Genomic DNA, 26,763 nt, shown 5'->3' with positions numbered 1-26,763 from the left:
ATGTTGATGTGCTATTGTTTTTAATTTATTTCATTTTATTTGTATATTTAACCTATTCTTGACTCTGTGGTTCTTGCACTTGTTTGGGGAACAGGATTTCATTCTTTTTATCTACATTTCTGCCTGAGAAATGACACCCTGATATAGTTCTGTGATCTGTGAAACAGTTCTGTTAATCACTGAGGCATTGTGTGTTTGTGTGTTCTTTTTCTTTAGAATTTTCAAATAAACTTGACGTGTTTTATGATTAATAGTGATGTTGTGCTTGTACTATTTTGGACACACTGTCCTCAGGCTCCAGCTTTATGTTGTATGTTTATCGTATTAAAACAAAGAAAACAATCTGAAGTTGTTGTTTTTAAGTTATATATACCATGATTTTTCCGGTCCGGCCCACTTGGGAATAGATTTTCCTCCATGTGGCCCCTGAGCTAAAATGAGTTTGACACCCCTGCTCTACATTGTTGGGAAAGGCCTGTTGTGTTGCTACCGTGTTGTTGTCATGTTGTGTTGCTACCGTGTTGTTGTCATGTTGTGTTGCTGCCATGCTGTGTTGTTGTCTTAGGTCTCGCTTTATGTCTCTCTTGTCTTGATGTGTGTTTTGTCCTATATTTTTATTTTTAATCCCAGCCACCATCCCAGCAGGAGGCATTTTGCCTTTTAGTAGGCCGTCATATTAAATACGAAATTGTTCTTAACTGACTTAACTAGTTAAATAAATAATAATAAATAAATAAAATAGCAGCTCAACTTACCCAGCTCATCCTGTGTGAAGCTGTCGGGAGGGTTCACATACTGCATAGTTGAGACGTTCAGCTTCCAGTAGTGTTTTGTACATCGGACCGTCCTGTATCAGAAAAACCTTTCAGTCCCACTGAATAGATATGTTATATCTAAGCCTCTGTATTTTACAACTTGATGTTAGATGGTTCCTCGGCCTGAAAGTAGTCTATGGGCCAGGAGAAACTGTAATCCATGGTTGGGTATTCTCTAAACAGCCACTACAAACTTCAGCTATCTTGAGTTGTAGAATCCTGAACTTCCCCTTTAAGTCTACTTACCTTCCATCTAAGTCCTCAATGTCTTTGATGAACAGGCCTCCTTGGTGTTTGCATTGGTTCTTGCAGGCCTTCAGCTCTCCATTTTCTTTGTATATGATGTAGCACTTGCCATCATCTGGGCTCTTCTTAAAGTTGATGCCATCTTTGAGTGAGCGCACTGCCTCAGAGTCCAGGGACAGCACTGTCTTTGAAGACTGGGCTGTCATTTGAGTGGTTGAATTGAAGTGCTGATGAGAAAAGCAGGTGAGTATAAGTGGATGGTACTCGTAAGAGGAATTTCCAGGTGAACAAAAGAGAAGAGCAGTCGCAAATAAAGTCAATCAAAAATCTATCCAGTTTATTACAAGTTGCAACAGGGCGGTACTTCCAGCACAGAAGCAGAGAAAATGTCTAACTGGCCTTATATCCTTATCAGCAGACAACTGTTCTTTAAAAATCAGCCCCAGAGGCCTTTGGAAAGTCAAAACAAAATGTAAGTGACTTTGCCACTGGCTACAGAATCACAGTGTTCAGACAATACAATAATAATCAGTGTGTCCTCGGTCCTTGTATCTCCAATCTGGCGTCAATCACTTTCAACAGATATGAGTTTAATTCATAACATACAGCATCGAGTCTAGTGACCATCAACCCAAGTGTTTGTTACGAGAATTTTGTTATCTCAATTGTTGAAGTCAGCTACTTCTTAAATCTTTGAATATTTCCCAAGAGGTTGTAAATCTCTTAGTTTAAATAAAATAAGCAAAGACCCAATTCTGCAATAGTCAGCCTTTATTCATTGAGAGCGCTCTGAAAATCATACAGTGCACAATGTTTTTATACCTTTACTACGCCCCTAAATGGGCCAATGAAAAAGCTCCTAGCCCATATTTAGACAACTGTCACATTTCTCTATAAGTTTGAAGAAGCACATTTATTTTTATAAGACCTAAATAGTCTGTTGCTGAGCAAACATGCATCCTACACAGACACCTAAGATGGGGACATGTTCTTCAGTGTCTAGTTTCACATTCTGTTTCCTGCTAGCATAGATATGAAAATAAGCCAAAGCCCTTGTTTTTCTTCTAACTAAACTTATTGTAGTTTTATGATTCTATCACATTCCTATAATTTTAGTCACATTAACAAATTCCTCTATCAGTGTTACAAACAAAACACTGGAAATCGTGTATTACAGAAAGGAGAAATATATGAATATGCGGTAACACTTTACTTGACACCCAGCGTCATAACACGTTATGACACGGTCATAACCATGTCGTAATATGTCATAACAGCTGGCATAACTTGTCAGAAACTGTCGTAATATGCTCATAACACTGTTACATATATTTAGACCTGTTGTGACATATATTGCATTATTTTATGGCTGGTTATGACACCTACATAAGAGTGTCAAAACCCACAAAACAAGGTAAAACATTCCATTACACCATAGCCTATTTGTCAACAGTATGTTTATGTTATATAACATTTTCTGAAATTGACCATATTAAATTATCATTATAATTGCACACACATTGATGTCATACATGAACTTACCCCAATTCTCTGTTTCTGTTGCTGATGACTGGGATAAATGCAGGAGCAGATTTCAGCAACAGGACAAGACATCCTGTTTTTGACTGATGACTGATGACAGGGCAGGTACGTGATCGGCTTATCTGGCTTACATGATTATATGATGGTCATAATGCTTCTTGACAAAGTGTATTTTCTCAGTCCAACTAAAGTGACACAGGATGGTCATAAAACTAACTTTAAAGTTATTTAAAATATGATAGAAAGAGAGAGCGAGACCGAGCGAGAGACCTGAACCTACATTTTACACAATAGCACAGGTTCAAAGAACGAAATAGTATACCGGTATATTTACATGTTCATGGTTAGTTCAAATGATTAATACCTAAATTCAAACAAATGTCAGTTCCTCATACAGTACTGTGACACTTTGGGAACTAAATATTACATTGCAATTTATGGAATTATCAGGAGCAGACCTGAGTACAAATACATACAGTTGAAGTCGGAAGTTTACATACACTTAGGTTGGAGTCATTAAAACTCGTTTTTCAACCACTCCACAAATGTCTTGTTAACAAACTGTAGTTTTGGCAAGTCGGTTAGGACATCTACTTTGTGCATGACACAAGTAATTTTTCTAACAATTGTTTACATACAGATTATTTCACTTATAATTCACTGTATCACAATTCCAGTGGGTCAGAAGTTTACATACATTAAGTTGACTGTGCCTTTAAACAGCTTGGAAAATTCCAGAAAATGATGTCATGGCATTAGAAGCTTCTGATAGGCTAGTTGACATCATTTGAGTCAAATGGAGGTGTACCTGTGGATGTATTTCAAGGCCTACCTTCAAACTCAGTGCCTCTTTGCTTGACATCATGGGAATATCAAAAGAAATCAGCCAAGACCTCAGAATTGTTTTTGTAGAACTCCACAAGTCTGGTTCATCCTTGGGAGCAATTTCCAAACGCCTGAAGGTACCACGTTCATCTGTACAAACAATAGTACACAAGTATAAACACCATGGGACCACGCATCCGTCATACCGCTCAGGAAGGAGACGCATTCTGTCTCCTAGAGGTGAACGTACTTTGGTGCGAAAAGTGCAAATCAATCCCAGAACAACAGCAAAGGACCTTGTGAAGATGCTGGAGGAAACAGGTACAAAATTATCTATATCCACAGTAAAACAAGTCCTATATCGACATAACCTGAAAGGCCACTCAGCAAGGAAGAAGCCACTGCTCCAAAACCGCCATAAAAAAGCCAGACTACGGTTTGCAACTTCACATGGGGACAAAGATCGTACTTAATGGAGAAATGTCTTCTGGTCTGATGAAACAAAAATAGAACTGTTTGGCCATAATGACCATCGTTATGATTGGAGGTAAAAGGTGGTAGCTTGCAAGCCGTAGATCACCATCCCAACCGTGAAGCACGGGGGTGGCAGCATCATGCTGTGGGGGTGGTTTGCTGCAGGAGGGACTGGTGCACTTCACAAAATAGATGGCATCATGAGGAAGGAAAATTATGTGGATATATTGAAGCAACATCTCAAGACATCAGTCAGTAAGTTAAAGCTTGGACAATGACCCCAAGCATACTTCCAAAGTTGTGGCAAAATGGCTTAAGGACAACAAAGTCAAGGTATTGGAGTGGCCATCACAAAGCCCTGACCTCAATCCTATAGAACATTTGTGGGCAGAACTGAAAAAGCGTGTGCGAGCAAGGAGGCCTAGAAACCTGACTCAGTTACACCAGCTCTGTCAGGAGGAATGGGCCAGAATTCACCCAACTTATTGTGGGAAGCTTGTGGAAGGCTACCCGAAACGTTTGACCCAAGTTAAACAATTTGAAGGCAATGCTACCAAATACTAATTGAGTGTATGTAAACTTCTGACCCACTGGGAATGTGATGAAAGAAATAAAAGCTGAAATAAATCATTCTCTCTACTATTATTCTGACATTTCACATTCTTAAAATAAAGTGGTGATCCTAACTGACCTAAGACAGGGAATCTTTACTAGGATTAAATGTCAGGAATTGTGAAAAACTGAGTTTAAATGTATTTGGCTAAGGTGTACAGTGGGGGAAAAAAGTATTTAGTCAGCCACCAATTGTACAAGTTCTCCCACTTAAAAAGATGAGAGAGGCCTGTAATTTTCATCATAGGTACACGTCAACTATGACAGAAAAAAAATAATAAAAAAATCCAGAAAATCACATTGTAGGATTTTTAATGAATTTATTTGCAAATTATGGTGTAAAATAACTATTTGGTCAATAACAAAAGTTTCTCAATACTTTGTTATATACCCTTTGTTGGCAATGACACAGGTCAAACGTTTTCTGTAAGTCTTCACAAGGTTTTCACACACTGTTGCTGGTATTTTGGCCCATTCCTCCATGCAGATCTCCTCTAGAGCAGTGATGTTTTGGGGCTGTCGCTGGGCAACACGGACTTTCAACTCCCTCCAAAGATTTTCTATGGGGTTGAGATCTGGAGACTGGCTAGGCCACTCCAGGACCTTGAAATGCTTCTTACGAAGCCTCTCCTTCGTTGCCCGGGCGATGTGTTTGGGATCATTGTCATGCTGAAAGACCCAGCCACGTTTCATCTTCAATGCCCTTGCTGATGGAAGGAGGTTTTCACTCAAAATCTCATGATACATGGCCCCATTCATTCTTTCCTTTACACGGATCAGTCGTCCTGGTCCCTTTGCAGAAAAACAGCCCCAAAGCATGATGTTTCCACCCCCATGCTTCACAGTAGGTATGGTGTTCTTTGGATGCAACTCAGCATTCTTTGTCCTCCAAACACGACGAGTTGAGTTTTTACCAAAAAGTTCTATTTTGGTTTCATCTGACCATATGACATTCTCCCAATCCTCTTCTGGATCATCCAAATGCACTCTAGCAAACTTCAGACGGGCCTTTGTTACTTTGGTCCCAGCTCTCTGCAGGTCATTCACTAGGTCCCCCTGCATGTGTGTGAGTGTGTGTGTGTGTGTGTGTGTGTGACCTGATGGTCAGGAGAGCAGTTTTCCAGTGGAAAACTACAGCCCACCTAAAGAGGGGAGGGATTCTCTGACGTGTGCATATACAATTTTTGTTTCAGAACGTTCTCATGAATAAAGCCTGATGATTGTATGCTGGGCTGCTTGGTCTGATTATTGGAGATTTACAACATCTGGGATACAGACTGAGTAATAAGTTCATTTTTGAAACATTGGCGTCAATCACTTTCAACAGATATGAGTTTAATTCATAACATACAGCATCGAGTCTAGTGACCATCAACCCAAGTGTTTGTTACGAGAATTTTGTTATCTCAATTGTTGAAGTCAACTACTTCTTAAATCTTTGAATATTTCCCAAGAGGTTGTAAATCTCTTAGTTTAAATAAAATAAGCAAAGACCCAATTCTGCAATAGTCAGCCTTTATTCATTGAGAGCGCTCTGAAAATCATACAGTGCACAATGTTTTTATACCTTTACTACGCCCCTAAATGGGCCAATGAAAAAGCTCCTAGCCCATATTTAGACAACTGTCACATTTCTCTATAAGTTTGAAGAAGCACATTTATTTTTATAAGACCTAAATAGTCTGTTGCTGAGCAAACATGCATCCTACACAGACACCTAAGATGGGGACATGTTCTTCAGTGTCTAGTTTCACATTCTGTTTCCTGCTAGCATAGATGTGAAAATAAGCCAAAGCCCTTGTTTTTCTTCTAACTAAACTTATTGTAGTTTTATGATTCTATCACATTCCTATAATTTTAGTCACATTAACAAATTCCTCTATCAGTGTTACAAACAAAACACTGGAAATCGTGTATTACAGAAAGGAGAAATATATGAATATGCGGTAACACTTTACTTGACACCCAGCGTCATAACACGTTATGACACGGTCATAACCATGTCGTAATATGTCATAACAGCTGGCATAACTTGTCAGAAACTGTCATAATATGCTCATAACACTGTTACATATATTTAGACCTGTTGTGACATATATTGCATTATTTTATGGCTGGTTATGACACCTACATAAGAGTGTCAAAACCCACAAAACAAGGTAAAACATTCCATTACACCATAGCCTATTTGTCAACAGTATGTTTATGTTATATAACATTTTCTGAAATTGACCATATTAAATTATCATTATAATTGCACACACATTGATGTCATACATGAACTTACCCCAATTCTCTGTTTCTGTTGCTGATGACTGGGATAAATGCAGGAGCAGATTTCAGCAACAGGACAAGACATCCTGTTTTTGACTGATGACTGATGACAGGGCAGGTACGTGATCGGCTTATCTGGCTTACATGATTATATGATGGTCATAATGCTTCTTGACAAAGTGTATTATCTCAGTCCAACTAAAGTGACACAGGATGGTCATAAAACTAACTTTAAAGTTATTTAAAATATGATAGAAAGAGAGAGCGAGACCGAGCGAGAGACCTGAACCTACATTTTACACAATAGCACAGGTTCAAAGAACGAAATAGTATACCGGTATATTTACATGTTCATGGTTAGTTCAAATGATTAATACCTAAATTCAAACAAATGTCAGTTCCTCATACAGTACTGTGACACTTTGGGAACTAAATATTACATTGCAATTTATGGAATTATCAGGAGCAGACCTGAGTACAAATACATACAGTTGAAGTCGGAAGTTTACATACACTTAGGTTGGAGTCATTAAAACTCGTTTTTCAACCACTCCACAAATGTCTTGTTAACAAACTATAGTTTTGGCAAGTCGGTTAGGACATCTACTTTGTGCATGACACAAGTAATTTTTCTAACAATTGTTTACATACAGATTATTTCACTTATAATTCACTGTATCACAATTCCAGTGGGTCAGAAGTTTACATACATTAAGTTGACTGTGCCTTTAAACAGCTTGGAAAATTCCAGAAAATGATGTCATGGCATTAGAAGCTTCTGATAGGCTAGTTGACATCATTTGAGTCAAATGGAGGTGTACCTGTGGATGTATTTCAAGGCCTACCTTCAAACTCAGTGCCTCTTTGCTTGACATCATGGGAATATCAAAAGAAATCAGCCAAGACCTCAGAATTGTTTTTGTAGAACTCCACAAGTCTGGTTCATCCTTGGGAGCAATTTCCAAACGCCTGAAGGTACCACGTTCATCTGTACAAACAATAGTACACAAGTATAAACACCATGGGACCACGCATCCGTCATACCGCTCAGGAAGGAGACGCATTCTGTCTCCTAGAAGTGAACGTACTTTGGTGCGAAAAGTGCAAATCAATCCCAGAACAACAGCAAAGGACCTTGTGAAGATGCTGGAGGAAACAGGTACAAAATTATCTATATCCACAGTAAAACAAGTCCTATATCGACGTAACCTGAAAGGCCACTCAGCAAGGAAGAAGCCACTGCTCCAAAACCGCCATAAAAAAGCCAGACTACGGTTTGCAACTTCACATGGGGACAAAGATCGTACTTAATGGAGAAATTTCTTCTGGTCTGATGAAACAAAAATAGAACTGTTTGGCCATAATGACCATCGTTATGATTGGAGGTAAAAGGTGGTAGCTTGCAAGCCGTAGATCACCATCCCAACCGTGAAGCACGGGGGTGGCAGCATCATGCTGTGGGGGTGGTTTGCTGCAGGAGGGACTGGTGCACTTCACAAAATAGATGGCATCATGAGGAAGGAAAATTATGTGGATATATTGAAGCAACATCTCAAGACATCAGTCAGTAAGTTAAAGCTTGGACAATGACCCCAAGCATACTTCCAAAGTTGTGGCAAAATGGCTTAAGGACAACAAAGTCAAGGTATTGGAGTGGCCATCACAAAGCCCTGACCTCAATCCTATAGAACATTTGTGGGCAGAACTGAAAAAGCGTGTGCGAGCAAGGAGGCCTAGAAACCTGACTCAGTTACACCAGCTCTGTCAGGAGGAATGGGCCAGAATTCACCCAACTTATTGTGGGAAGCTTGTGGAAGGCTACCCGAAACGTTTGACCCAAGTTAAACAATTTGAAGGCAATGCTACCAAATACTAATTGAGTGTATGTAAACTTCTGACCCACTGGGAATGTGATGAAAGAAATAAAAGCTGAAATAAATCATTCTCTCTACTATTATTCTGACATTTCACATTCTTAAAATAAAGTGGTGATCCTAACTGACCTAAGACAGGGAATTTTTACTAGGATTAAATGTCAGGAATTGTGAAAAACTGAGTTTAAATGTATTTGGCTAAGGTGTACAGTGGGGGAAAAAAGTATTTAGTCAGCCACCAATTGTACAAGTTCTCCCACTTAAAAAGAATCCAGAAAATCACATTGTAGGATTTTTAATGAATTTATTTGCAAATTATGGTGGAAAATAACTATTTGGTCAATAACAAAAGTTTCTCAATACTTTGTTATATACCCTTTGTTGGCAATGACACAGGTCAAACGTTTTCTGTAAGTCTTCACAAGGTTTTCACACACTGTTGCTGGTATTTTGGCCCATTCCTCCATGCAGATCTCCTCTAGAGCAGTGATGTTTTGGGGCTGTCGCTGGGCAACACGGACTTTCAACTCCCTCCAAAGATTTTCTATGGGGTTGAGATCTGGAGACTGGCTAGGCCACTCCAGGACCTTGAAATGCTTCTTACGAAGCCACTCCTTCGTTGCCCGGGCGATGTGTTTGGGACCATTGTCATGCTGAAAGACCCAGCCACGTTTCATCTTCAATGCCCTTGCTGATGGAAGGAGGTTTTCACTCAAAATCTCATGATACATGGCCCCATTCATTCTTTCCTTTACACGGATCAGTCGTCCTGGTCCCTTTGCAGAAAAACAGCCCCAAAGCATGATGTTTCCACCCCCATGCTTCACAGTAGGTATGGTGTTCTTTGGATGCAACTCAGCATTCTTTGTCCTCCAAACACGACGAGTTGAGTTTTTACCAAAAAGTTCTATTTTGGTTTCATCTGACCATATGACATTCTCCCAATCCTCTTCTGGATCATCCAAATGCACTCTAGCAAACTTCAGACGGGCCTTTGTTACTTTGGTCCCAGCTCTCTGCAGGTCATTCACTAGGTCCCCCCGCATGTGTGTGAGTGTGTGTGTGTGTGTGTGTGTGTGTGTGACCTGATGGTCAGGAGAGCAGTTTTCCAGTGGAAAACTACAGCCCACCTAAAGAGGGGAGGGATTCTCTGACGTGTGCATATACATTTTTTGTTTCAGAACGTTCTCATGAATAAAGCCTGATGATTGTATGCTGGGCTGCTTGGTCTGATTATTGGAGATTTACAACATCTGGGATACAGACTGAGTAATAAGTTCATTTTTGAAACATTGGGATAGAAATTCACGTAACACATAAGTGGTCGTGTCTTTAAACACTGTTCCACTCAGTCTATAATTTTAATGGTAGGTTTATTTGAACAGTGAGAGACAGAATAACAACAAAAAAATCCAGAAAAACGCATGTCAAAAATGGTATAAATTGGTGCGATTATTCGCAAATGGAAGAAACACAAAAGAACTGTCTATCTCCCTCTGCCTGGGGCTCCATGCAAGATCTCACCTCGTGGAGTTGCAATGATCATGAGAACGGTGAGGAATCAGCCCAGAACTACACGGGAGGATCTTGTCAATGATCTCAAGGCAGCTGGGACCATAGTCACCAAGAAAACAATTGGTAACACACTACGCCGTGAAGGACTGAAATCCTGCAGCGCCCACAAGGTCCCCCTGCTCAAGAAAGCACATATACATGCCCGTCTGAAGTTTGCCAATGAACATCTGAATGATTCAGAGGAGAACTGGGTGAAAGTGTTGTGGTCAGATGAGACCAAAATGGAGCTCTTTGGCATCAACTCAACTCGCCGTGTTTGGAGGAGGAGGAATGCTGCCTATGACCCCAAGAACACCATCCCCACCGTCAAACATGGAGGTGGAAACATTATGCTTTGTGTCACAAGCTAGGCTTGAACTCAGGTCTCAGATGTGGAGAGTTGGGTGTTCTACCCCTTAGCCACAGAGGAGGTATAGTAGGACCCAAACGAAACACCCAAGGCAATACTCCAGGCAAAGTAGGTTTAATATAAAAAAGGTATTTCTTTGCACTTCAAAAATAATCCAACAAAAGTTCTTCTCAGAAAGAGGTATACTAACAGAGGTACAGTAAACAAAACAGGAGGACAAAACAAAATAACTCCACGAGGGGAGAAAAACAAAATAAAGATAACTTAGAAAAGCTTACTCGGAAAGACTCTGTGGGACACAGCAGGAGACACATAGCCGGGACTCAAAAACCAAGTGAGGAACAAGGGGAAAAAACACAGCTAAAATACTCTAGGGGAAACAAGGCACAGGTGACCTGGATAAAGCTAATAAGGACACACGAGGAAGAACTAAGGCAGAGGGGAACACAGATGACCTCTAGAGGCCCGGAGACAAACAGGAGGCAGGAAGCTGACACTTTGAGGGTGTTTTTCTGCTAAGGGGACAGGACAACTTCACCACATCAAAGGGACGATGGACGGGGCCATGTACCGTCAAATCTTGGGTGAGAACCTCCTTCCCTCAGCCAGGGCATTGAAAATGGGTCGTGGATGGGTATTCCAGCATGACAATGACCCAAAACACACTGCCAAGGCAACAAAGGAGTGGCTCAAGAAGTAGCACATTAAGGTCCTGGAGTGGCCTAGCCACCAAGTACTAAGTCATGTTTTGCAGAGGGGTCAAATACTTATTTCCCTCATTAAAATGCAAATCAATTTATAACATTTTTGACATGCGTTTTTCTGGATTTTTTGTTGTTATTCTGTCTCTCACTGTTCAAATAAACCTACCATTAAAATTATAGACTGATAATTTCTTTGTCAATGGGCAAACGTACAAAATCAGCAGGGGATCAAATACTTTTTTCCCTCACTGTAGGACGCAATCCAAGAGTGAGCCGCGCCGGAGATGCCCAACTCGGAGAGGGTGGAGAGGAGGATCTGATGGTTCACAGTATCAAAGGCAGCAGACAGGTCTAGAAGGACAAGAGCAGAGGAGAGAGAGTTAGCTTTAGCAGTGCGGAGAGCCTCCGTGACACAGAGAAGAGCAGTCTCAGTTGAATGACCAGTCTTGAAACCTGACTGGTTTGGATGAAGAAGGTCATTCTGAGAGAGATAGCAAGAGAGTTGGCTAGAGACGGCACGCTCAAGAGTTTTGGAGAGAAAAGAAAGAAGGGATACTGGTCTGTAGTTGTTGACATCAGAGGGATCGAGTGTTGGTTTTTTGAGAAGGGGTGCAACTCTCGCTCTCTTGAAGACGGAAGGGACATAGCCAGCGGTCAAGGATGAGTTGATGAGCGAGGTGAGGTAAGGGAGAAGGTCACCGGAGATGGTCTGGAGAAGAGAGGAGGGGATAGGGTCAAGCGGGCAGGTTGTTGGGCGGCCGGCCATCACAAGTCGCAAGATTTCATCTGGAGAGAGAGGGGAGAAAGAAGTCAAAGCATAGGGTAGGGCAGTGTGAGCAGGACCAGCAGTGTCATTTGACTTAACAAACGAGGATCGGATGTCGTCAACCTTCTTTTCAAAATGGTTGACGAAGTCATCCACAGAGAGGGGGGGAGGAGGATTCAGCAGGGAGGAGAAGGTGGCAAAGTGCTTCCTAGGGTTAGAGGCAGATGCTTGGAATTTAGAGTGGTAGAAAGTGGCTTTAGCAGCAGAAACAGATGAAGGAAATGTAGAGAGGAGGGAGTGAAAAGATGCCAGGTCCGCAGGGAGTCTAGTTTTCCTCCATTTCCGCTCGGCTGCCCGGAGCCCTGTTCTGTGAGCTCGCAATGAGTCGTCAAGCCACGGAGCAGGAGGGGAGGACCGAGCCGGCCGGGAGGATAGGGGACATAGAGAGTCAAAGGATGCAGAAAGGGAGGAGAGGAGGGTTGAGGAGGCAGAATCAGGAGATTGGAGGGAGAAGGATTGAGCAGAGGGAAGAGATGATAGGATGGAAGAGGAGAGAGTAGCGGGAGAGAGAGAGCGAAGGTTGCGACGGTGCATTACCATCTGAGTAGGGGCAGAGTGAGTAGTGTTGGAGGAGAGCGAGAGAGAAAAGGATACAAAGTCGTGGTCGGAGACATGGAGGGGAGTTGCAGTGAGATTAGTAGAAGAACAGCATCTAGTAAAGATGAGGTCAAGCGTATTGCCTGCCTTGTGAGTAGGGGGGGATGGTGAGAGGGTGAGGTCAAAAGAGGAGAGGAGTGGAAAGAAGGAGGCAGAGAGAAATGAGTCAAAGGTAGACGTAGGGAGGTTGAAGTCACCCAGAACTGTGAGGGGTGAGCCATCCTCAGGAAAGGAACTTTGGAAGACGCATGTGGAGATATAGCAGCTGATGCTTTTCATGGCTGGAATCGCCATGCTAGGCGATATTTCCCCCGCTGCTTGGCCAGGGAAAACATTGCTTGTGATGTGGATGAGGTGCTGTGGCCAGACCGCAACAGAAGAGAGGATGCAGCATAGTTTTTTTTTTTTTTACTGTAACTGTATACATTCAATTCTTCTGTTTTGTATGTAGACCACTGTATGTGCAACTTTGTGTTGGTTGGGAATGGGATGTACACTGTGTACATTGTTTTTGTGGGAAAAATGAAATATATTTGTTACCGTGTATTTGTGTGTTCTGAGTATAAAAACAATATTCTCAAATATTTTACAACACACTTATGTATGTACTGTCTGTAGTAATGGCAACACTGAACCAAAAAAAGGCCTAAGTCATTATGATGAATGGAGAAGAAGTGTTTTCCATTCATCACAGTGTTTTACATTGAGCACATCAGTGTTCAACTGGTTCTTATAAATGTATATTCATATGATGGTTTGTGTGTGTCATTTGAAAACAAAATACCATTTTGATAAGAAATAACATTGTTTTGAATGTAAAGTTTCATTTTTCTGGATAATTGAGGGGTTTTGCCCATTGTGTGTGTGTTTTTTGATTTGTGTGTAGAGTTCTGAGAATATGAGGCATGCTTTCAGAAAATGTGTGTAAACAATCGAGAAAAGCTGTAACAGAGTGCCCCGTGGTGGCGGTGGGGTTATTGTATGGACAGGTTTAAGCTTAAGCAATTGCATTTTATAGATGGCAATTTCAATGCACAGAGGTACCGTGACGAGATCCTGAGGCCCATTGTCGCAGTGGTGTAAAGTACTTAAATAGTTTTTTGGGGTATCTGTTCTTTACTTTACTATTTATATTTTTTACAACTTTTACTTTTACTTCACTACATTCCTAAAGAAAATAATGTACTTTTTACTCCATACATTTTCCCTAACACTCAAAAGTAAATTTTGAATGCTTAGCAGGACAGGAAAACGGTCCAATTCACGCGCTTATCAAGAGAACATCCCTGGTCATCCCTACTGCCTCTGATCTGGCAGACTCACTAAACAGACGCTTCACTTGTAAATTATGTCTGAGCGTTGGAGTGTGCCCCTGGCTTTCCGTAAATTAGAAAAACAAGAAAATGGCGCCATCTGGTTTGCTTAATATAAGGAATTTGAAATAATTTGTACTTTTACTTTTACTTTTGATACTTAAGTATATTTTAGCAATTACATTTACTTTTGATTCTTAAGTATATTTAAAACCAAATACTTTTAGACTTTTACTCAAGTAGTGTTTTACTGGGTTACTTTCACTTTTACTTGAGTCATTTTCTATTAAGGTATCTTTACTGACAATTGGGTACTTTTTCCACCACTGCATTGTCGTGCCATTCATCCGCCGCCATCACCTCATGTTTCGGCATCACAATGCATGGCCCCATGTCACAAGGATCAGTACACAAATCCTGGAAGCTGAACTTCGCACAGCCATTGAAGAGGAGTGGGACAACATTCCACAGGCCACAATCAACATCCTGATCAACTCTATGCGAAGGAGATGTGTTGCGCTGCATGAGGCAAATTGTCGTCACACCAGATACTGACTGGTTTTCTGATCCATGCCCCTAGCTTTTTTTTAAAAGGTAGCTGTGACCAACAGATGCATATCTGTATTCCCAGTCATGTGAAATCCATAGATTAGGGCCTAATTCATTTATTTCAATTGACTGATTTCCTTATATGAACTGTAACTCAGTAAAATCTTTGAAATTGTTGCATGTTGCGTTTATATTTTCGTTCAGTATACATTATCTTCATTAGTCCTTTTCCTCTAAGAAAGTGAAATATAGCCCTAGACTCCACCACCTACACTCATTTAAAACCCACTACACCATTCCACTACTTTGACCCTATCTGCTCCTGCACCATGCCAACAGCCTGGGAGGATGGGACACCACCCCTCAACACACCCTGTAACCCTTCTGAAGTCAAATCTCGTATAGCTAAATACATCTCTGCAGCTGCCACCACAACATCTATTTTCTGTGATTTACGTTCCATTTCTGCGGTACAGTTGATAACCGTTGATATGAACGCTAAGAAGCCAACCTTACTGAAGCATAAATCACTCGTTGGCCTATCCCTCTGTGCTGGCACAAATCTAGTACTCACTGGAATCCTCTCAGGATCCCTCACCCTAGACCCATCCTCCTCTCCTTTCTTCACTGCCTCAGCATACAACACCTTCTGCACTACTCTGACTCTAGCCACCTCAACCTGCCTCTCTCGCACCGGACACTTCCGATCTCCAGCAACATGAGCACCCCTACCATTAACACGCACACCTTTATCCACCGAAACTACACAGTCCTCTATCCCATGCCCTCCTGCACACTTCCCACATCTTGGAATCTCCTTCCTACTCACTGCTGTGACATGACTATAAACGTTACAAAATTAACAGCTGTTATTGTGTGACTTCCTGGACTGTGTGTAGTAATGCGGCTTCTTCAGTTACTGTAGTTGAGTTAACCTAGTGAATGTTACTGCCACCTATTGACCTGGAGTGCAAACACATGCACGCACACACGCACACGCGCACACACACGCGCACACACACACACACACACACACAAAGCTAGTGCATCCACCTCTTTGTTAACAATAGTCCTAGATCGCACATTGTTTAATTATGATATCTTATAACATTTTAATAAGATGATTTAATAATATTGAATTTCGCCCAAATACAAGTCCAGTCAGGATGTTCCCCTGCACTGCATGGCCAACTCACATTTACATTTTTACATTTTTAGTCATTTAGCAGACGCTCTTATCCAGAGCGACTTACAGTTAGTGAGTGCATACATTTTCATACTCACAATAGAAGTAAATACAAGAGGGTCCTCCCGAGTGGCGCAGCAGTCTAAGGCGTCACGACAGGCGTCACTACAGACCCGGGTTCGATCCCAGGCTGTGTCACAGCCAGTTGTGACCGGGAGACCCATGAGACGGTGCACAATTGGCCCAGCGTCGTCCGGGTTAGGGGAGGGTTTGGCCGGCCGGGATGTCCTTGTCCCATTGCGCTCTAGCGACTCCTTGTGGTGGGCCAGGCACATGCACGCTGACTGAGGTCACCAGCTGTACGGTGTTTCCTCCAACACATTGGTGCGGCTGGCTTCCGGGTTAAGCAAGCAGTGTGTCAAGAAGCAGTGCGGCTTAGCAGGGTCGTGTTTCGGAGGACGCATGGCTCTCGACCTTCACCTCTCCCAAGTCAGTACGGGAGTTGCAGAGATAGATAATTAGGGCTACAGACTGGTGACAGACATCTCTGGAATAGGTTGCTTGCATACATCTTTCAACTATAACCATGTCAAATTTGCATATAGGCTACAATTGGAAGTATTTGAATTTGCCACAGCTCTTGAACCGTTAAAGCTACAAAACACCAAACCAATGTTGACATGTACAGACTGACTCAACTTAGATTGCTCGTCAAAAGATTGTGGATTCTATTTGTACTTTTGGAACTATAACCAATTTAAATTTGCATAAAAGCTCTGCAGACCTCAAAGGCAAAATGGATTCGCCACTGCTCTTGAAGAGTTTAAACTATAAATACCAACCAAACACTGAAATGTGCAGACTAACTCAATTTAGATTGCTTCAACACATATTTTTGCTACCATTCATACTTTATATACTATAAAGCTTGTTGTCATTTATTTCAATGACGGAATGCAGGCTTCAACATTCTTAACTGGAGTCACTGCCACAGAACTTACAGGGTGTTCAAACTAAAACATTTTGAGAGCTTAAAAACCCATTATATGGCTTATAATGCTATAGTACTCCCTCTAGCCTACAATACAAGCCCACTATAACCCACTATAATAACTCCACACCTACAAACCACCCCAAAACAACTCACTTTAACTAACCCATAGCCGATGACAACTCTATTACTACCATTACTACTACTACCACTACTACTGCCGTCACTACCACTACTACTTCTAATTCACAACCATCAATAGTTCACTGTGTGTCAGGCTCTGCTTCATGACACCTACCAGTCATGTGGAAAACATAAAATTGCTTGAGGCAAGTCACAAAACCTATCCTGTAAGCACACACACACACACAGCTAGGTCAAAACATCTGTTCCATGAGCATCACACACACACACACACACACACACACACACACACACACACACACACACACACACACACACACACACACACACACACACACACACACACACACACACACACACACTCACTCACACACAAACAGCTAGTACTAGTGCATAACTAACCACACTATTGACCTTTTCGTCTTAATCTAGTCCCTTTTACTTTGTGTCAGTTATTATATACAGGCTTTTTCATTCTTGAACAAAATGTTTTTCTCCTAAAATACTTGGTGTTGAAAGATGCTCTTGTTTCTGTTCATATATAAAAAAGGGAAAAAAAGAAGAACGTTTGTTCAACTTTCTGGATTTCAAAATAATTTGTTACAGCACAAACAATGATGTCACTTTCGTATGGTAATGAATTCAGATTCAGAAAACTTTAATGTCCCCAGAGAGGCAATTTATTTTGCAGCAGTCATAAAACGCATCACATATTTTTATTTATTTTTTAAATAGCAAAGGATATTTACAAGCAAATAGGCAGGGTAAGTGCAGTTTCATAGTGCAAGTGCCAAGTGCAATTAGTCCAACATTTTGTTACAGTTTTTCTCGATTGTTTACACTCATTTTCTGAAAGCATGCCTCATATTCTCAGAACTCTACACACAAATCAAAAAACACACACACAATGGGCAAAACCCCTCAATTATCCAGCAAAATGAAACTTTACATTCAAAACAATGTTATTTCTTATCAAAATGGTATTTTGTTTTCAAATGACACACACAAACCATCATATGAATATACATTTATAAGAACCAGTTGAACACTGATGTGCTCAATGTAAAACACTATGATGAATGGAAAACACTTCTTCTCCATTCATCATAATGACTTAGGCCTTTTTTTGGTTCAGTGTTGCCATTACTACAGACAGTACATACATAAGTGTGTTGTAAAATATTTGAGAATATTGTTTTTATACTCAGAACACACAAATACACGGTAACAAATATATTTCATTTTTCCCACAAAAACAATGTACACAGTGTACATCCCATTCCCAACCAACACAAAGTTGCACATACAGTGGTCTACATACAAAACAGAAGAATTTAATGTATACAGTTACAGTAAAAAATATAAAAAATAAAAACTATGCTGCATCCTCTCTTCTGTTGCGGTCTGGCCACAGCACCTCATCCACATCACAAGCAATGTTTTCCCTGGCCAAGCAGCGGGGGAAATATCGCCTAGCATGGCGATTCCAGCCATGAAAAGCATCAGCTGCTATATCTCCACATGCGTCTTCCATAGCTTGGAGAAGAGGTATACGCGTTTGTGGATTTCGGTCATACACTTTCCATCTCCAGGCAGAAAAAAATTCCTCAATAGAATTCTGCGCAAGACACGGTCCAGTGTTGATAAGCTTACCCTATCAATATTTTGAAATATCTCATTGTTTTCTATTATTTTTCTTTGTATTTGCCGTAATGTTATGGTGTTATTTTCTAGGACCATGTTCATGATTTCAGTTTCCTGTTCAGGAGACAGAACACGTTCCCGACCACCTTGTGTTGGTAATCTTTCAGTTCTGCCAAACAAATAGTAAAATGATGTAAAATACAAAGTAGAAATACATTTCCCAAATACTTGAAACATACTTTATTTGTACAGTCCTACAGAACAGTCCACAGGCAATACTGTACTACTGTACTCATTGAGTACTGTATTGATATGCAGTACTGCAATTTTCTAGTGAGAGTAGATTTCTTACCTATTCTCATTTCGGAATGTCCGGATGATGGATGCTACAGTGTACCTGCTCAAATTTGGCTGTACTCTTTGCCCAGCCTCCCTCATTGTTAGACCATGGTTGACCACATGATCAACCAAAGTGGCTCGGATCTCATCAGAGATTACGGTCCTTGGCCTTCCTCGTCCTCGTCCTCGTCCTTGTCCTCCCCGTCCTCCTCCTCTTACTCTCACTCCTCTGGCTCTGCCTCTGTTTCCAATGTTGGCATCCATTGCTCCAAAACAGAAGAGCTCACCTGTTGCCCTTTTATGCTAAAGCTCTGATTGCTAATTGTAAAATTGTGTAACGGGTGTTTGCCCATGTGATGAGTCAGTGTGCATATTTGAATGGCAGTGTGTTCATTGTGAAAACAAGAGATTTCCTGCATGAAAATTGTGCCAAATGCAAAGATTTGAGTGTAAAGCAGGAATTGTGCTTGTAGTTTAGCAGAATTGGTTCAGGGGGTTGGTGCATGAGTTACATGTTGTGGTCATTGTGTCTCAAGTACTAGTATTTGTGTGTAAACAATTGAGAAAAACTGTAACAACATCAGCAAACCCCTAGCCCACACGACACCATACACGTGGTCTGCGGTTGTGAGGCCGGTTGGACGTACTGCCAAATTCTCTAATACGATGTTGGAGGCGACTTATGGTAGAGAAATTAACATTCAATTATCTGGCAACAGCTCTGGTGGACATTCCTGCAGTCAGCATGCCAATTGCATGCTCCCTCAAAATTTGAGACATTTATGGCATTGTGTTGTGTGACAAAACTGCACATTTTAGAGTGGCCTTTTATTGTGCACGGCACAAGGTGCACCTGTGTATTGAGCGTGCTGTTTAATCAGCTTATTGATATGCCACACCCGTCAGGTGGATGGATTGTCTTGGTAAAGGAGAAATGTTCACTAACAGGGATGTAAACAAATTTGTGCACAAAATTTGAGAGAAATAAACTTTTTGTGTGTATGGAAAATTTCTGGGATCTTTTATTTCAGCTCATGAAACATGGAACCAACACTTTACATTTTGCATGTATATTTTTGTTCAGTATTGATAGGCTGTGACTGGCCTCACACTCCAGTACAGTAGGCGGCGGTGTATGCACCTGAAAGTTGGATGCGATCCGCCAACCAAATCCCAACGAAGAAGACGAAGAAGAAGAAGAAGAAGAAGAAGCAGCAGCAGCTGCAGCTGTTTATCTTCAGTCAGCACGGTTCAGTGGTCAATACAGGGTTTGGGTGGTTTTCAGTTTGAAACGTCATTGAGTCAGTGTCCCTTCTGCGTAATAGCCTAGAAGCGCTAAAGATTCGGTGTTGTACGTCTGGACCAAAGGCTCCGATTATTTTCGTCGCTGTTCTGGTGCTTTACGTTGCAGAAGAATATGGTTTTCTCATCGTCTCAACAAGTGGTGGTCGCATTTACGGCGGTGTTATTTGCGTTTGTGGTGTTCCCTAGAATGTTCGGCGTAGGGTCCGGGGCGAAGGAAACAAGAGGTTTTGATGCACGCTACAACAGAAAAGGTTGCATGAATTAAAAATGGTATTGGATTTGGCAATGTGACGCCACCGTCATATTGTGTAGGCCTATACAATGTTTTGCTCTTGCCATGGTATATTTGTTTAGTAGTCAAACTTATTAAAAACAAGATATCTGTCTATTTGTAAAAGTGTGCAGCATGGTAGCCTCTTAAGCCTTTAGCAATAAGACAACTGTCATGAATAGGCCTGTTTATCATCATCATCATCATCATCTTCTTCCTCTCTCATGTGTTATTTCCCAGTGGGTCCGGGACCTGGACCTGGACCAGGTGCAGTGAGAGGGCAGCCTGTCAACATGAACACGGCCGGCTCCATGAACAAAGCTCAGACCCTGGAGAACATGCAACAGATGAAGATGATGATGGAGCAGGAGATGAAGGGTGACAAATACAAAACCAACAGCAACAAGGGCTACGTGTTCACGCTGATGCCACTCTACGCCATCGGAGTCGGCCTCTTTGCAGCGTACAAATTTCTGAAGGTATCGGCTGGAGCAGGAATTCCACCATTGAAAAATGTTGTAGCAATGATGATTGTGATGAGGTTACTTGGTGATATCTCTAAACATGCAAGCATGCATGCACACACACACACACAGACAGACACACACACACACACAGACAGAGAGCAGGATTGGAGTAAAGTTGATTGCTAATCAGAGCAAACGTGATTGTGTGAACTATGGTAATACTGGCAGTCTGAGCCTGAGTCGACTAAACACACATACTGCTCAGACTTTAAAATGGATGTCTCCCTTCTATCTCCAAGATCAAGTCTGCAGATGACTCCCAAGCCCAAAAGAAGAAGGATGCACAAGGTCCCAAGAAGTCGGAGGAGACAGGTGTGTGCTGTGTCTGTGGTGTGTGCTGTGTCTGTGGTGTGTGCTGTGTCTGTGGTGTGTGCTGTGTCTGTGGTGTGTGCTGTGTCTGTGGTGTGTGCTGTGTCTGTGGTTTGTGCTGTAGCTGTGGTGTGCCACAAGGGTCTGTTTGCATACCTTTGTTTATCTTCCCCGTCATGCAGATGCTTTTTTACATGGTTTTACATGCTGGTGGCTTTGTATCTTTCCATAGAGAATCAGCTTACAGAGCTGGAGCAGCGGCTAGCGCAAACAGAGAAGATGCTCAACTCCATTCTCACCCAACTGGACCCATTGACAAGTTGGTAAGTAAGCCAACTCACCCATTAAACTACAGAGCTCCGGTTGTCTTCTGTTTCTGTGTAAATATTGCTCTGTAAATATCACCCCATGTAATTAAATACATGTCTGTCGTGATTAAGACCAGTTTATCCAAACCAGGTAGTTATGCAGTTGTAAGGTCACATCGCATGGTCTTGATAAACTGTTGACACTGTTGACCCTGCTGAATCTAATAGCGTTTATCGTAATGGGACTCTGGGGTGTGTTGACCAGGCACCAAATGGGAGATAATGTTTTCAAAAGAAATGTTGATAGATTGTCAAGTCTAGGTATTTTCGCCTCTGTACTTTCTCTCATCTGGTACCTGCGTACTAAACCTGACCTTAGTGAACTGAACTTTTAAAGACCGTGGGTAACTAAATCTAGTTCAAAGCACATTTCTGTATCAACTGGGTGTGGGGTGAAGTGGCCCCTAGGGCCTAGACGTAGATTTTGAGTCTGTTTCGCATTTCCCCACTAATGGTTAAGGTTAGGATTGGGGAAGCTGATCCTAGATCTGTACCTAGAGAAACTTAATCCCGGAGCTATGAACTGAACCTACGAAGGGCAACCGGTCAGGGACTGCGTTTCCCAGAGTTCTGTCCTCAGTGATCTCACTCTCTTCTGTCCATTTCGCTCCTCTCCAGTGTCAAGTCTGTGGCCCAGGAACAGAAGAACGAGATCATGTCCCAGCTCCAGTCCATCCGCCACCTGATGAAGAAGAGAGGCATGGAATGTCCACCTCTCAACATTGAAGGTATGTGACCCCACCTCCTGCTGGGGCATGTTCATTAGGCACCAAATGGAAGAAAACAGACGAACAGGGAGTACCTGCGGCCTCATTTATCAAAGGTGCATACGCACAAAAAAGACAACCCTGCGTTCCGCATGTTTTCTCGCTAGGGTTGATATTGATCATATTTGAACTTTAGGGGAAAGTGTACGTAGCTCCACACACACCTCAGACTGTGCTTACGCACAACTTCTAGTGGTTGAAGAATTGTATTGCAAGCAAATATTGTTATTTTGGGGAAGCTGCGTTGCTTGGTGACACAGGAATTACTGTAATTAATAACAATGCTAATAAACACATTCAAGCATAATGATAAAACAGATGCACATTTTCCGTTGGTAAGGAGATCGGTGGCCTTGTATATTTATTTTTCTTTCATTATGTAAATCATAGTCATATTGCAGGACATCTCCTTTTCTGACATTAATTGTTTATTCCTGCTACTATACAGTGGGGGAAAAAAGTATTTAGTCAGCCACCAATTGTGCATGTTCTCCCACTTAAAAAGATGAGAGAGGCCTGTAATTTTCATCATAGGTACACGTCAACTATGACAGACAAAATGAGAATTTTTTTCCAGAAAATCACATTGTAGGATTTTTTATGAATTTATTTGCAAATTATAGTGGAAAATAAGTATTTGGTCAATAACAAAAGTTTCTCAATACTTTGTTATATACCCTTTGTTGGCAATGACACAGGTCAAACGTTTTCTGTAAGTCTTCACAAGGTTTTCACACACTGTTGCTGGTATTTTGGCCCATTCCTCCATGCAGATCTCCTCTAGAGCAGTGATGATTTGGGGCTGTCACTGGGCAACAGACTTTCAACTCCCTCCAAAGATTTTCTATGGGGTTGAGATCTGGAGACTGGCTAGGCCACTCCAGGACCTTGAAATGCTTCTTACGAAGCCACTCCTTCGTTGCCCGGGTGGTGTGTTTGGGATCATTGTCATGCTGAAAGACCCAGCCACGTTTCATCTTCAATGCCCTTGCTGATGGAAGGAGGTTTTCACTCAAAATCTCACGATACATGGCCCCATTCATTCTTTCCTTTACACGGATCAGTCGTCCTGGTCCCTTTGCAGAAAAACAGCCCCAAAGCATGATGTTTCCACCCCCATGCTTCACAGTCGGTATGGTGTTCTTTGGATGCAACTCAGCATTCTTTGTCCTCCAAACACGACAAGTTGAGTTTTTACCAAAAAGTTCTATTTTGGTTTCATCTGACCATATGACATTCTCCCAATCCTCTTCTGGATCATCCAAATGCACTCTAGCAAACTTCAGACGGGCCTGGACATGTACTGGCTTAAGCAGGGGGACACGTCTGGCACTGCAGGATTTGAGTCCCTGGTGGCGTAGTGTGTTACTGATGGTAGGCTTTGTTACTTTGGTCCCAGCTCTCTGCAGGTCATTCACTAGGTCCCCCCGTGTGGTTCTGGGATTTTTGCTCACTGTTCTTGTGATCATTTTGACCCCACGGGGTGAGATCTTGCGTGGAGCCCCAGATCGAGGGAGATTATCAGTGGTCTTGTATGTCTTCCATTTCCTAATAATTGCTCCCACAGTTGATTTCTTCAAACCAAGCTGCTTACCTATTACAGATTCAGTCTTCCCAGCCTGGTGCAGGTCTACAATTTTGTTTCTGGTGTCCTTTGACAGCTCTTTGGTCTTGGCCATAGTGGAGTTTGGAGTGTGACTGTTTGAGGTTGTGGACAGGTGTCTTTTATACTGATAACAAGTTCAAACAGGTGCCATTAATACAGGTAACGAGTGGAGGACAGAGGAGCCTCTTAAAGAAGTTGTTACAGGTCTGTGAGAGCCAGAAATCTTGCTTGTTTGTAGGTGACCAAATACTTATTTTCCACCATAATTTGCAAATAAATTCATTAAAAATCCTACAATGTGATTTTTTGGTTTATTTTTCTCTCAATTTGTCTGTCATAGTTGACGTGTACCTATGATGAAAATTACAGGCCTCTCATCTTTTTAAGTGGGAGAACTTGCACAATTGGTGGCTGACTAAATACTTTTTTCCCCCACTGTACGACAAATAATTACCATTCAATAGGCCAAGCTACCTGAAAGGAAATAGCCTAAGCTGCTTGTCTATTTAAAGTATTTGACAGTAGGCTATGGGGTAGAGTATTTCTGTGCAGGAGTGTGACATCATAACCTATCAAACCTCAGAGCCTATACCAAGGCAGGAGATAGAAACGCGATCATCTATTGATAAACAAAATATTGAACAACAGTTTGTCTTTTGCGTTGAAGCAGTGTGGGCTATAGCACTTAGTTGAACATTTCTCTAATGGACAGTCAATCTGGCGCAATTCACGGCCAGAGTTAGGCTCTCGCATGTTTAGTTTGAAAAAGTCACTGCAAAAGATGAAAACATTCTGCCAACACCTCCACAGAAATGTGATCAAATTGACCATTGCCCTTTTTTTTAGAAACCGCAGCTGCCTAGTTCCAATTCATACCGCAAATGAGGGCCTTTTTGTCACCATAAAAGTTGAATACACAGTGTTTTCCAGGCGGGGTTGTAATGTTTGTTCATGTTTGCGCATCTATGGTTCTGATTAATCAATGAAAACATTGAGCGCCAGTCTGATCAATTCCATTAATTTGTTGCGTACGCAAATCCTAGGATTTCAACGTGCCTAGAGTTAAGTTAGAAAATCAGCACGGTTGATAAATGAGTCCCCTGGACAAAAATAAAGACATTTTGTTTTCCGTTGCAAAAAAACAAAAACAAATTTCAATGTTATCTTTTGCGTTCCCTATTTTATATTATCCTGTTTTTTTTGGTATGGTGGGGTATCCAAAATGGGCCAGCTTTGAGCACCTCTATCTCCTAAATGGTTTGGAATTCAGGTCCAAAAAGTAACTTTCTGACCATTTAATACAGTGAACAAACATGTATGGATTATTATTATTTTTTTATTCAATGAACTTTATTTGTCCTGTGGAAAATGAGTTGGGCAGGAAGAGTAACACGCCATCATACATGATCCACATGAGCAATATTGACATCAAAACATGACATGTAAGCCGTATCTTTACCTGACTCCAACACACCCATCCTGAAATGGGTTACCTGACTCCAACACACCCATCCTGAAATGGGTTACCTGACTCCAACACACCCATCCTGAAATGGGTTACCTGACTCCAACACACCCATCCTGAAATGGGTTACCTGACTCCAACACACCCATCCTGAAATGGGTTACCTGACTCCAACACACCCATCCTGAAATGGGTTACCTGACTCCAACACACCCATCCTGAAATGGGGTGACTGTGGCGCATGGTCGCAACTTTTGCTATTTTCCATCTTTCAGAGCCGCAGTGCGAGAGGAACCTGGATGACCTCATCGAGTCTCTGGCAGCCCACGACGACACCCCGCCAGAGGGGGTCGCTTCTGCGGCAGATGAACAAAGTGGTGTCGGGGAAGAGGCACCAGAGCCAGTCCACAACCAGCATCACCACCCCGAAGCCAAGGACGAGTACTCAGCGACAGACGCTGGAGGGGAGGAGGAGGAGGAGGAGGAGGAGGAGGAGGAGGAGGAGGAGGAGGAGGAGCAGCTGGAGCAGCTGGAGGAGGAGCAGCTGGAGGAGGAGCAGCTGGAGGAGGAGGAGGAGGAGGAGGAGGAGGCGGAGGATAAAGATGACAGTGAGGTCATGCCCTCCTTGGAGGATTATTGTGAAACAAACATTGAGGTCATAGGGGTAGCACAGAGCATTCCAGAAGAAATGCCTACAACTGGGCTCAGACGACGCAACAGGCCGGAATGAACAGGAAAAAAAGGGGGTATGTTTTAAACTTTACATGAATAAAGCCATACGTGGATTTTCTCATTCTTAATGGCACTACTGCGGTCTTTTCAATAATGCTCTTGCTTTGGGGTCGCAGTTGAATAAGAAAGGGCAGCTATCAATGTGAAATGATTTTGTCCAAGGTCATGTGTCATAAGAAGGTGTTTTTTCTGTGCCATCACTTAAAGCATAGTAGATCTTTGGCTAGGCCTATGCATAGGGTTTAAAGCCTAACTCCGTATAGCTTTTGATTTGGGTCTGGAGGTTTTCTTTGTCAGGCCCCAAGTATGAGGCCTGTTTTCCATCCTTGAACAAACCGTTAGTACGTAAGGCACCTGTAAATGTGTTTTCATCACGTGACTGCTGCTTGGAAACCCTGTAAGTCTCATTATATGCTGCCATCTTTTAGAAAGGGTCATTATGGCCCTAAATATCAAGACTCCAAAGTGTGTGTTGTTGTTATGCAATCCGTACGACATAGAATAGTCCAAATATTAAAAAATATGTCAAACATA

The 26,763-nt window shown here is 41.9% G+C and overlaps 2 protein-coding genes across 2 annotated transcripts in view; one reads left to right on the top strand and one right to left on the bottom strand.

The window, feature by feature from the left end:
• LOC121543913 (cytidine monophosphate-N-acetylneuraminic acid hydroxylase-like) overlaps nucleotides 1-1,267 on the bottom strand; it is a 28,906-nt gene extending 27,639 nt beyond the window's left edge. Inside the window, exons 1-2 of the mRNA XM_045216480.1 lie at nucleotides 1,062-1,267; nucleotides 756-847 (exon numbers count right to left, since the gene is read on the bottom strand). Of these exons, the coding sequence (XP_045072415.1) occupies nucleotides 756-847; nucleotides 1,062-1,267 (298 nt within the window). The remainder of the gene's footprint in view (nucleotides 1-755; nucleotides 848-1,061) is intronic.
• An 18,817-nt stretch (nucleotides 1,268-20,084) lies between these two features.
• LOC121543914 lies at nucleotides 20,085-25,978 on the top strand (the record flags this gene model as incomplete). The annotated part of the gene is made up of 6 exons (XM_041854049.1): nucleotides 20,085-20,435; nucleotides 20,696-20,934; nucleotides 21,222-21,294; nucleotides 21,524-21,614; nucleotides 22,278-22,387; nucleotides 25,773-25,978. Coding segments are annotated over exons 1-6 (858 nt in total), but the record flags the coding sequence as incomplete, so codon positions are not given.
• Between the last annotated feature and the right edge of the window lie 785 nt (nucleotides 25,979-26,763).

The sequence above is a fragment of the Coregonus clupeaformis genome, unplaced genomic scaffold, assembly GCF_020615455.1.
Source record: "Coregonus clupeaformis isolate EN_2021a unplaced genomic scaffold, ASM2061545v1 scaf0720, whole genome shotgun sequence".
NCBI classification, from domain to species: domain Eukaryota; kingdom Metazoa; phylum Chordata; class Actinopteri; order Salmoniformes; family Salmonidae; genus Coregonus; species Coregonus clupeaformis.
This window is presented reverse-complemented; position numbering and strand designations above follow the sequence as displayed.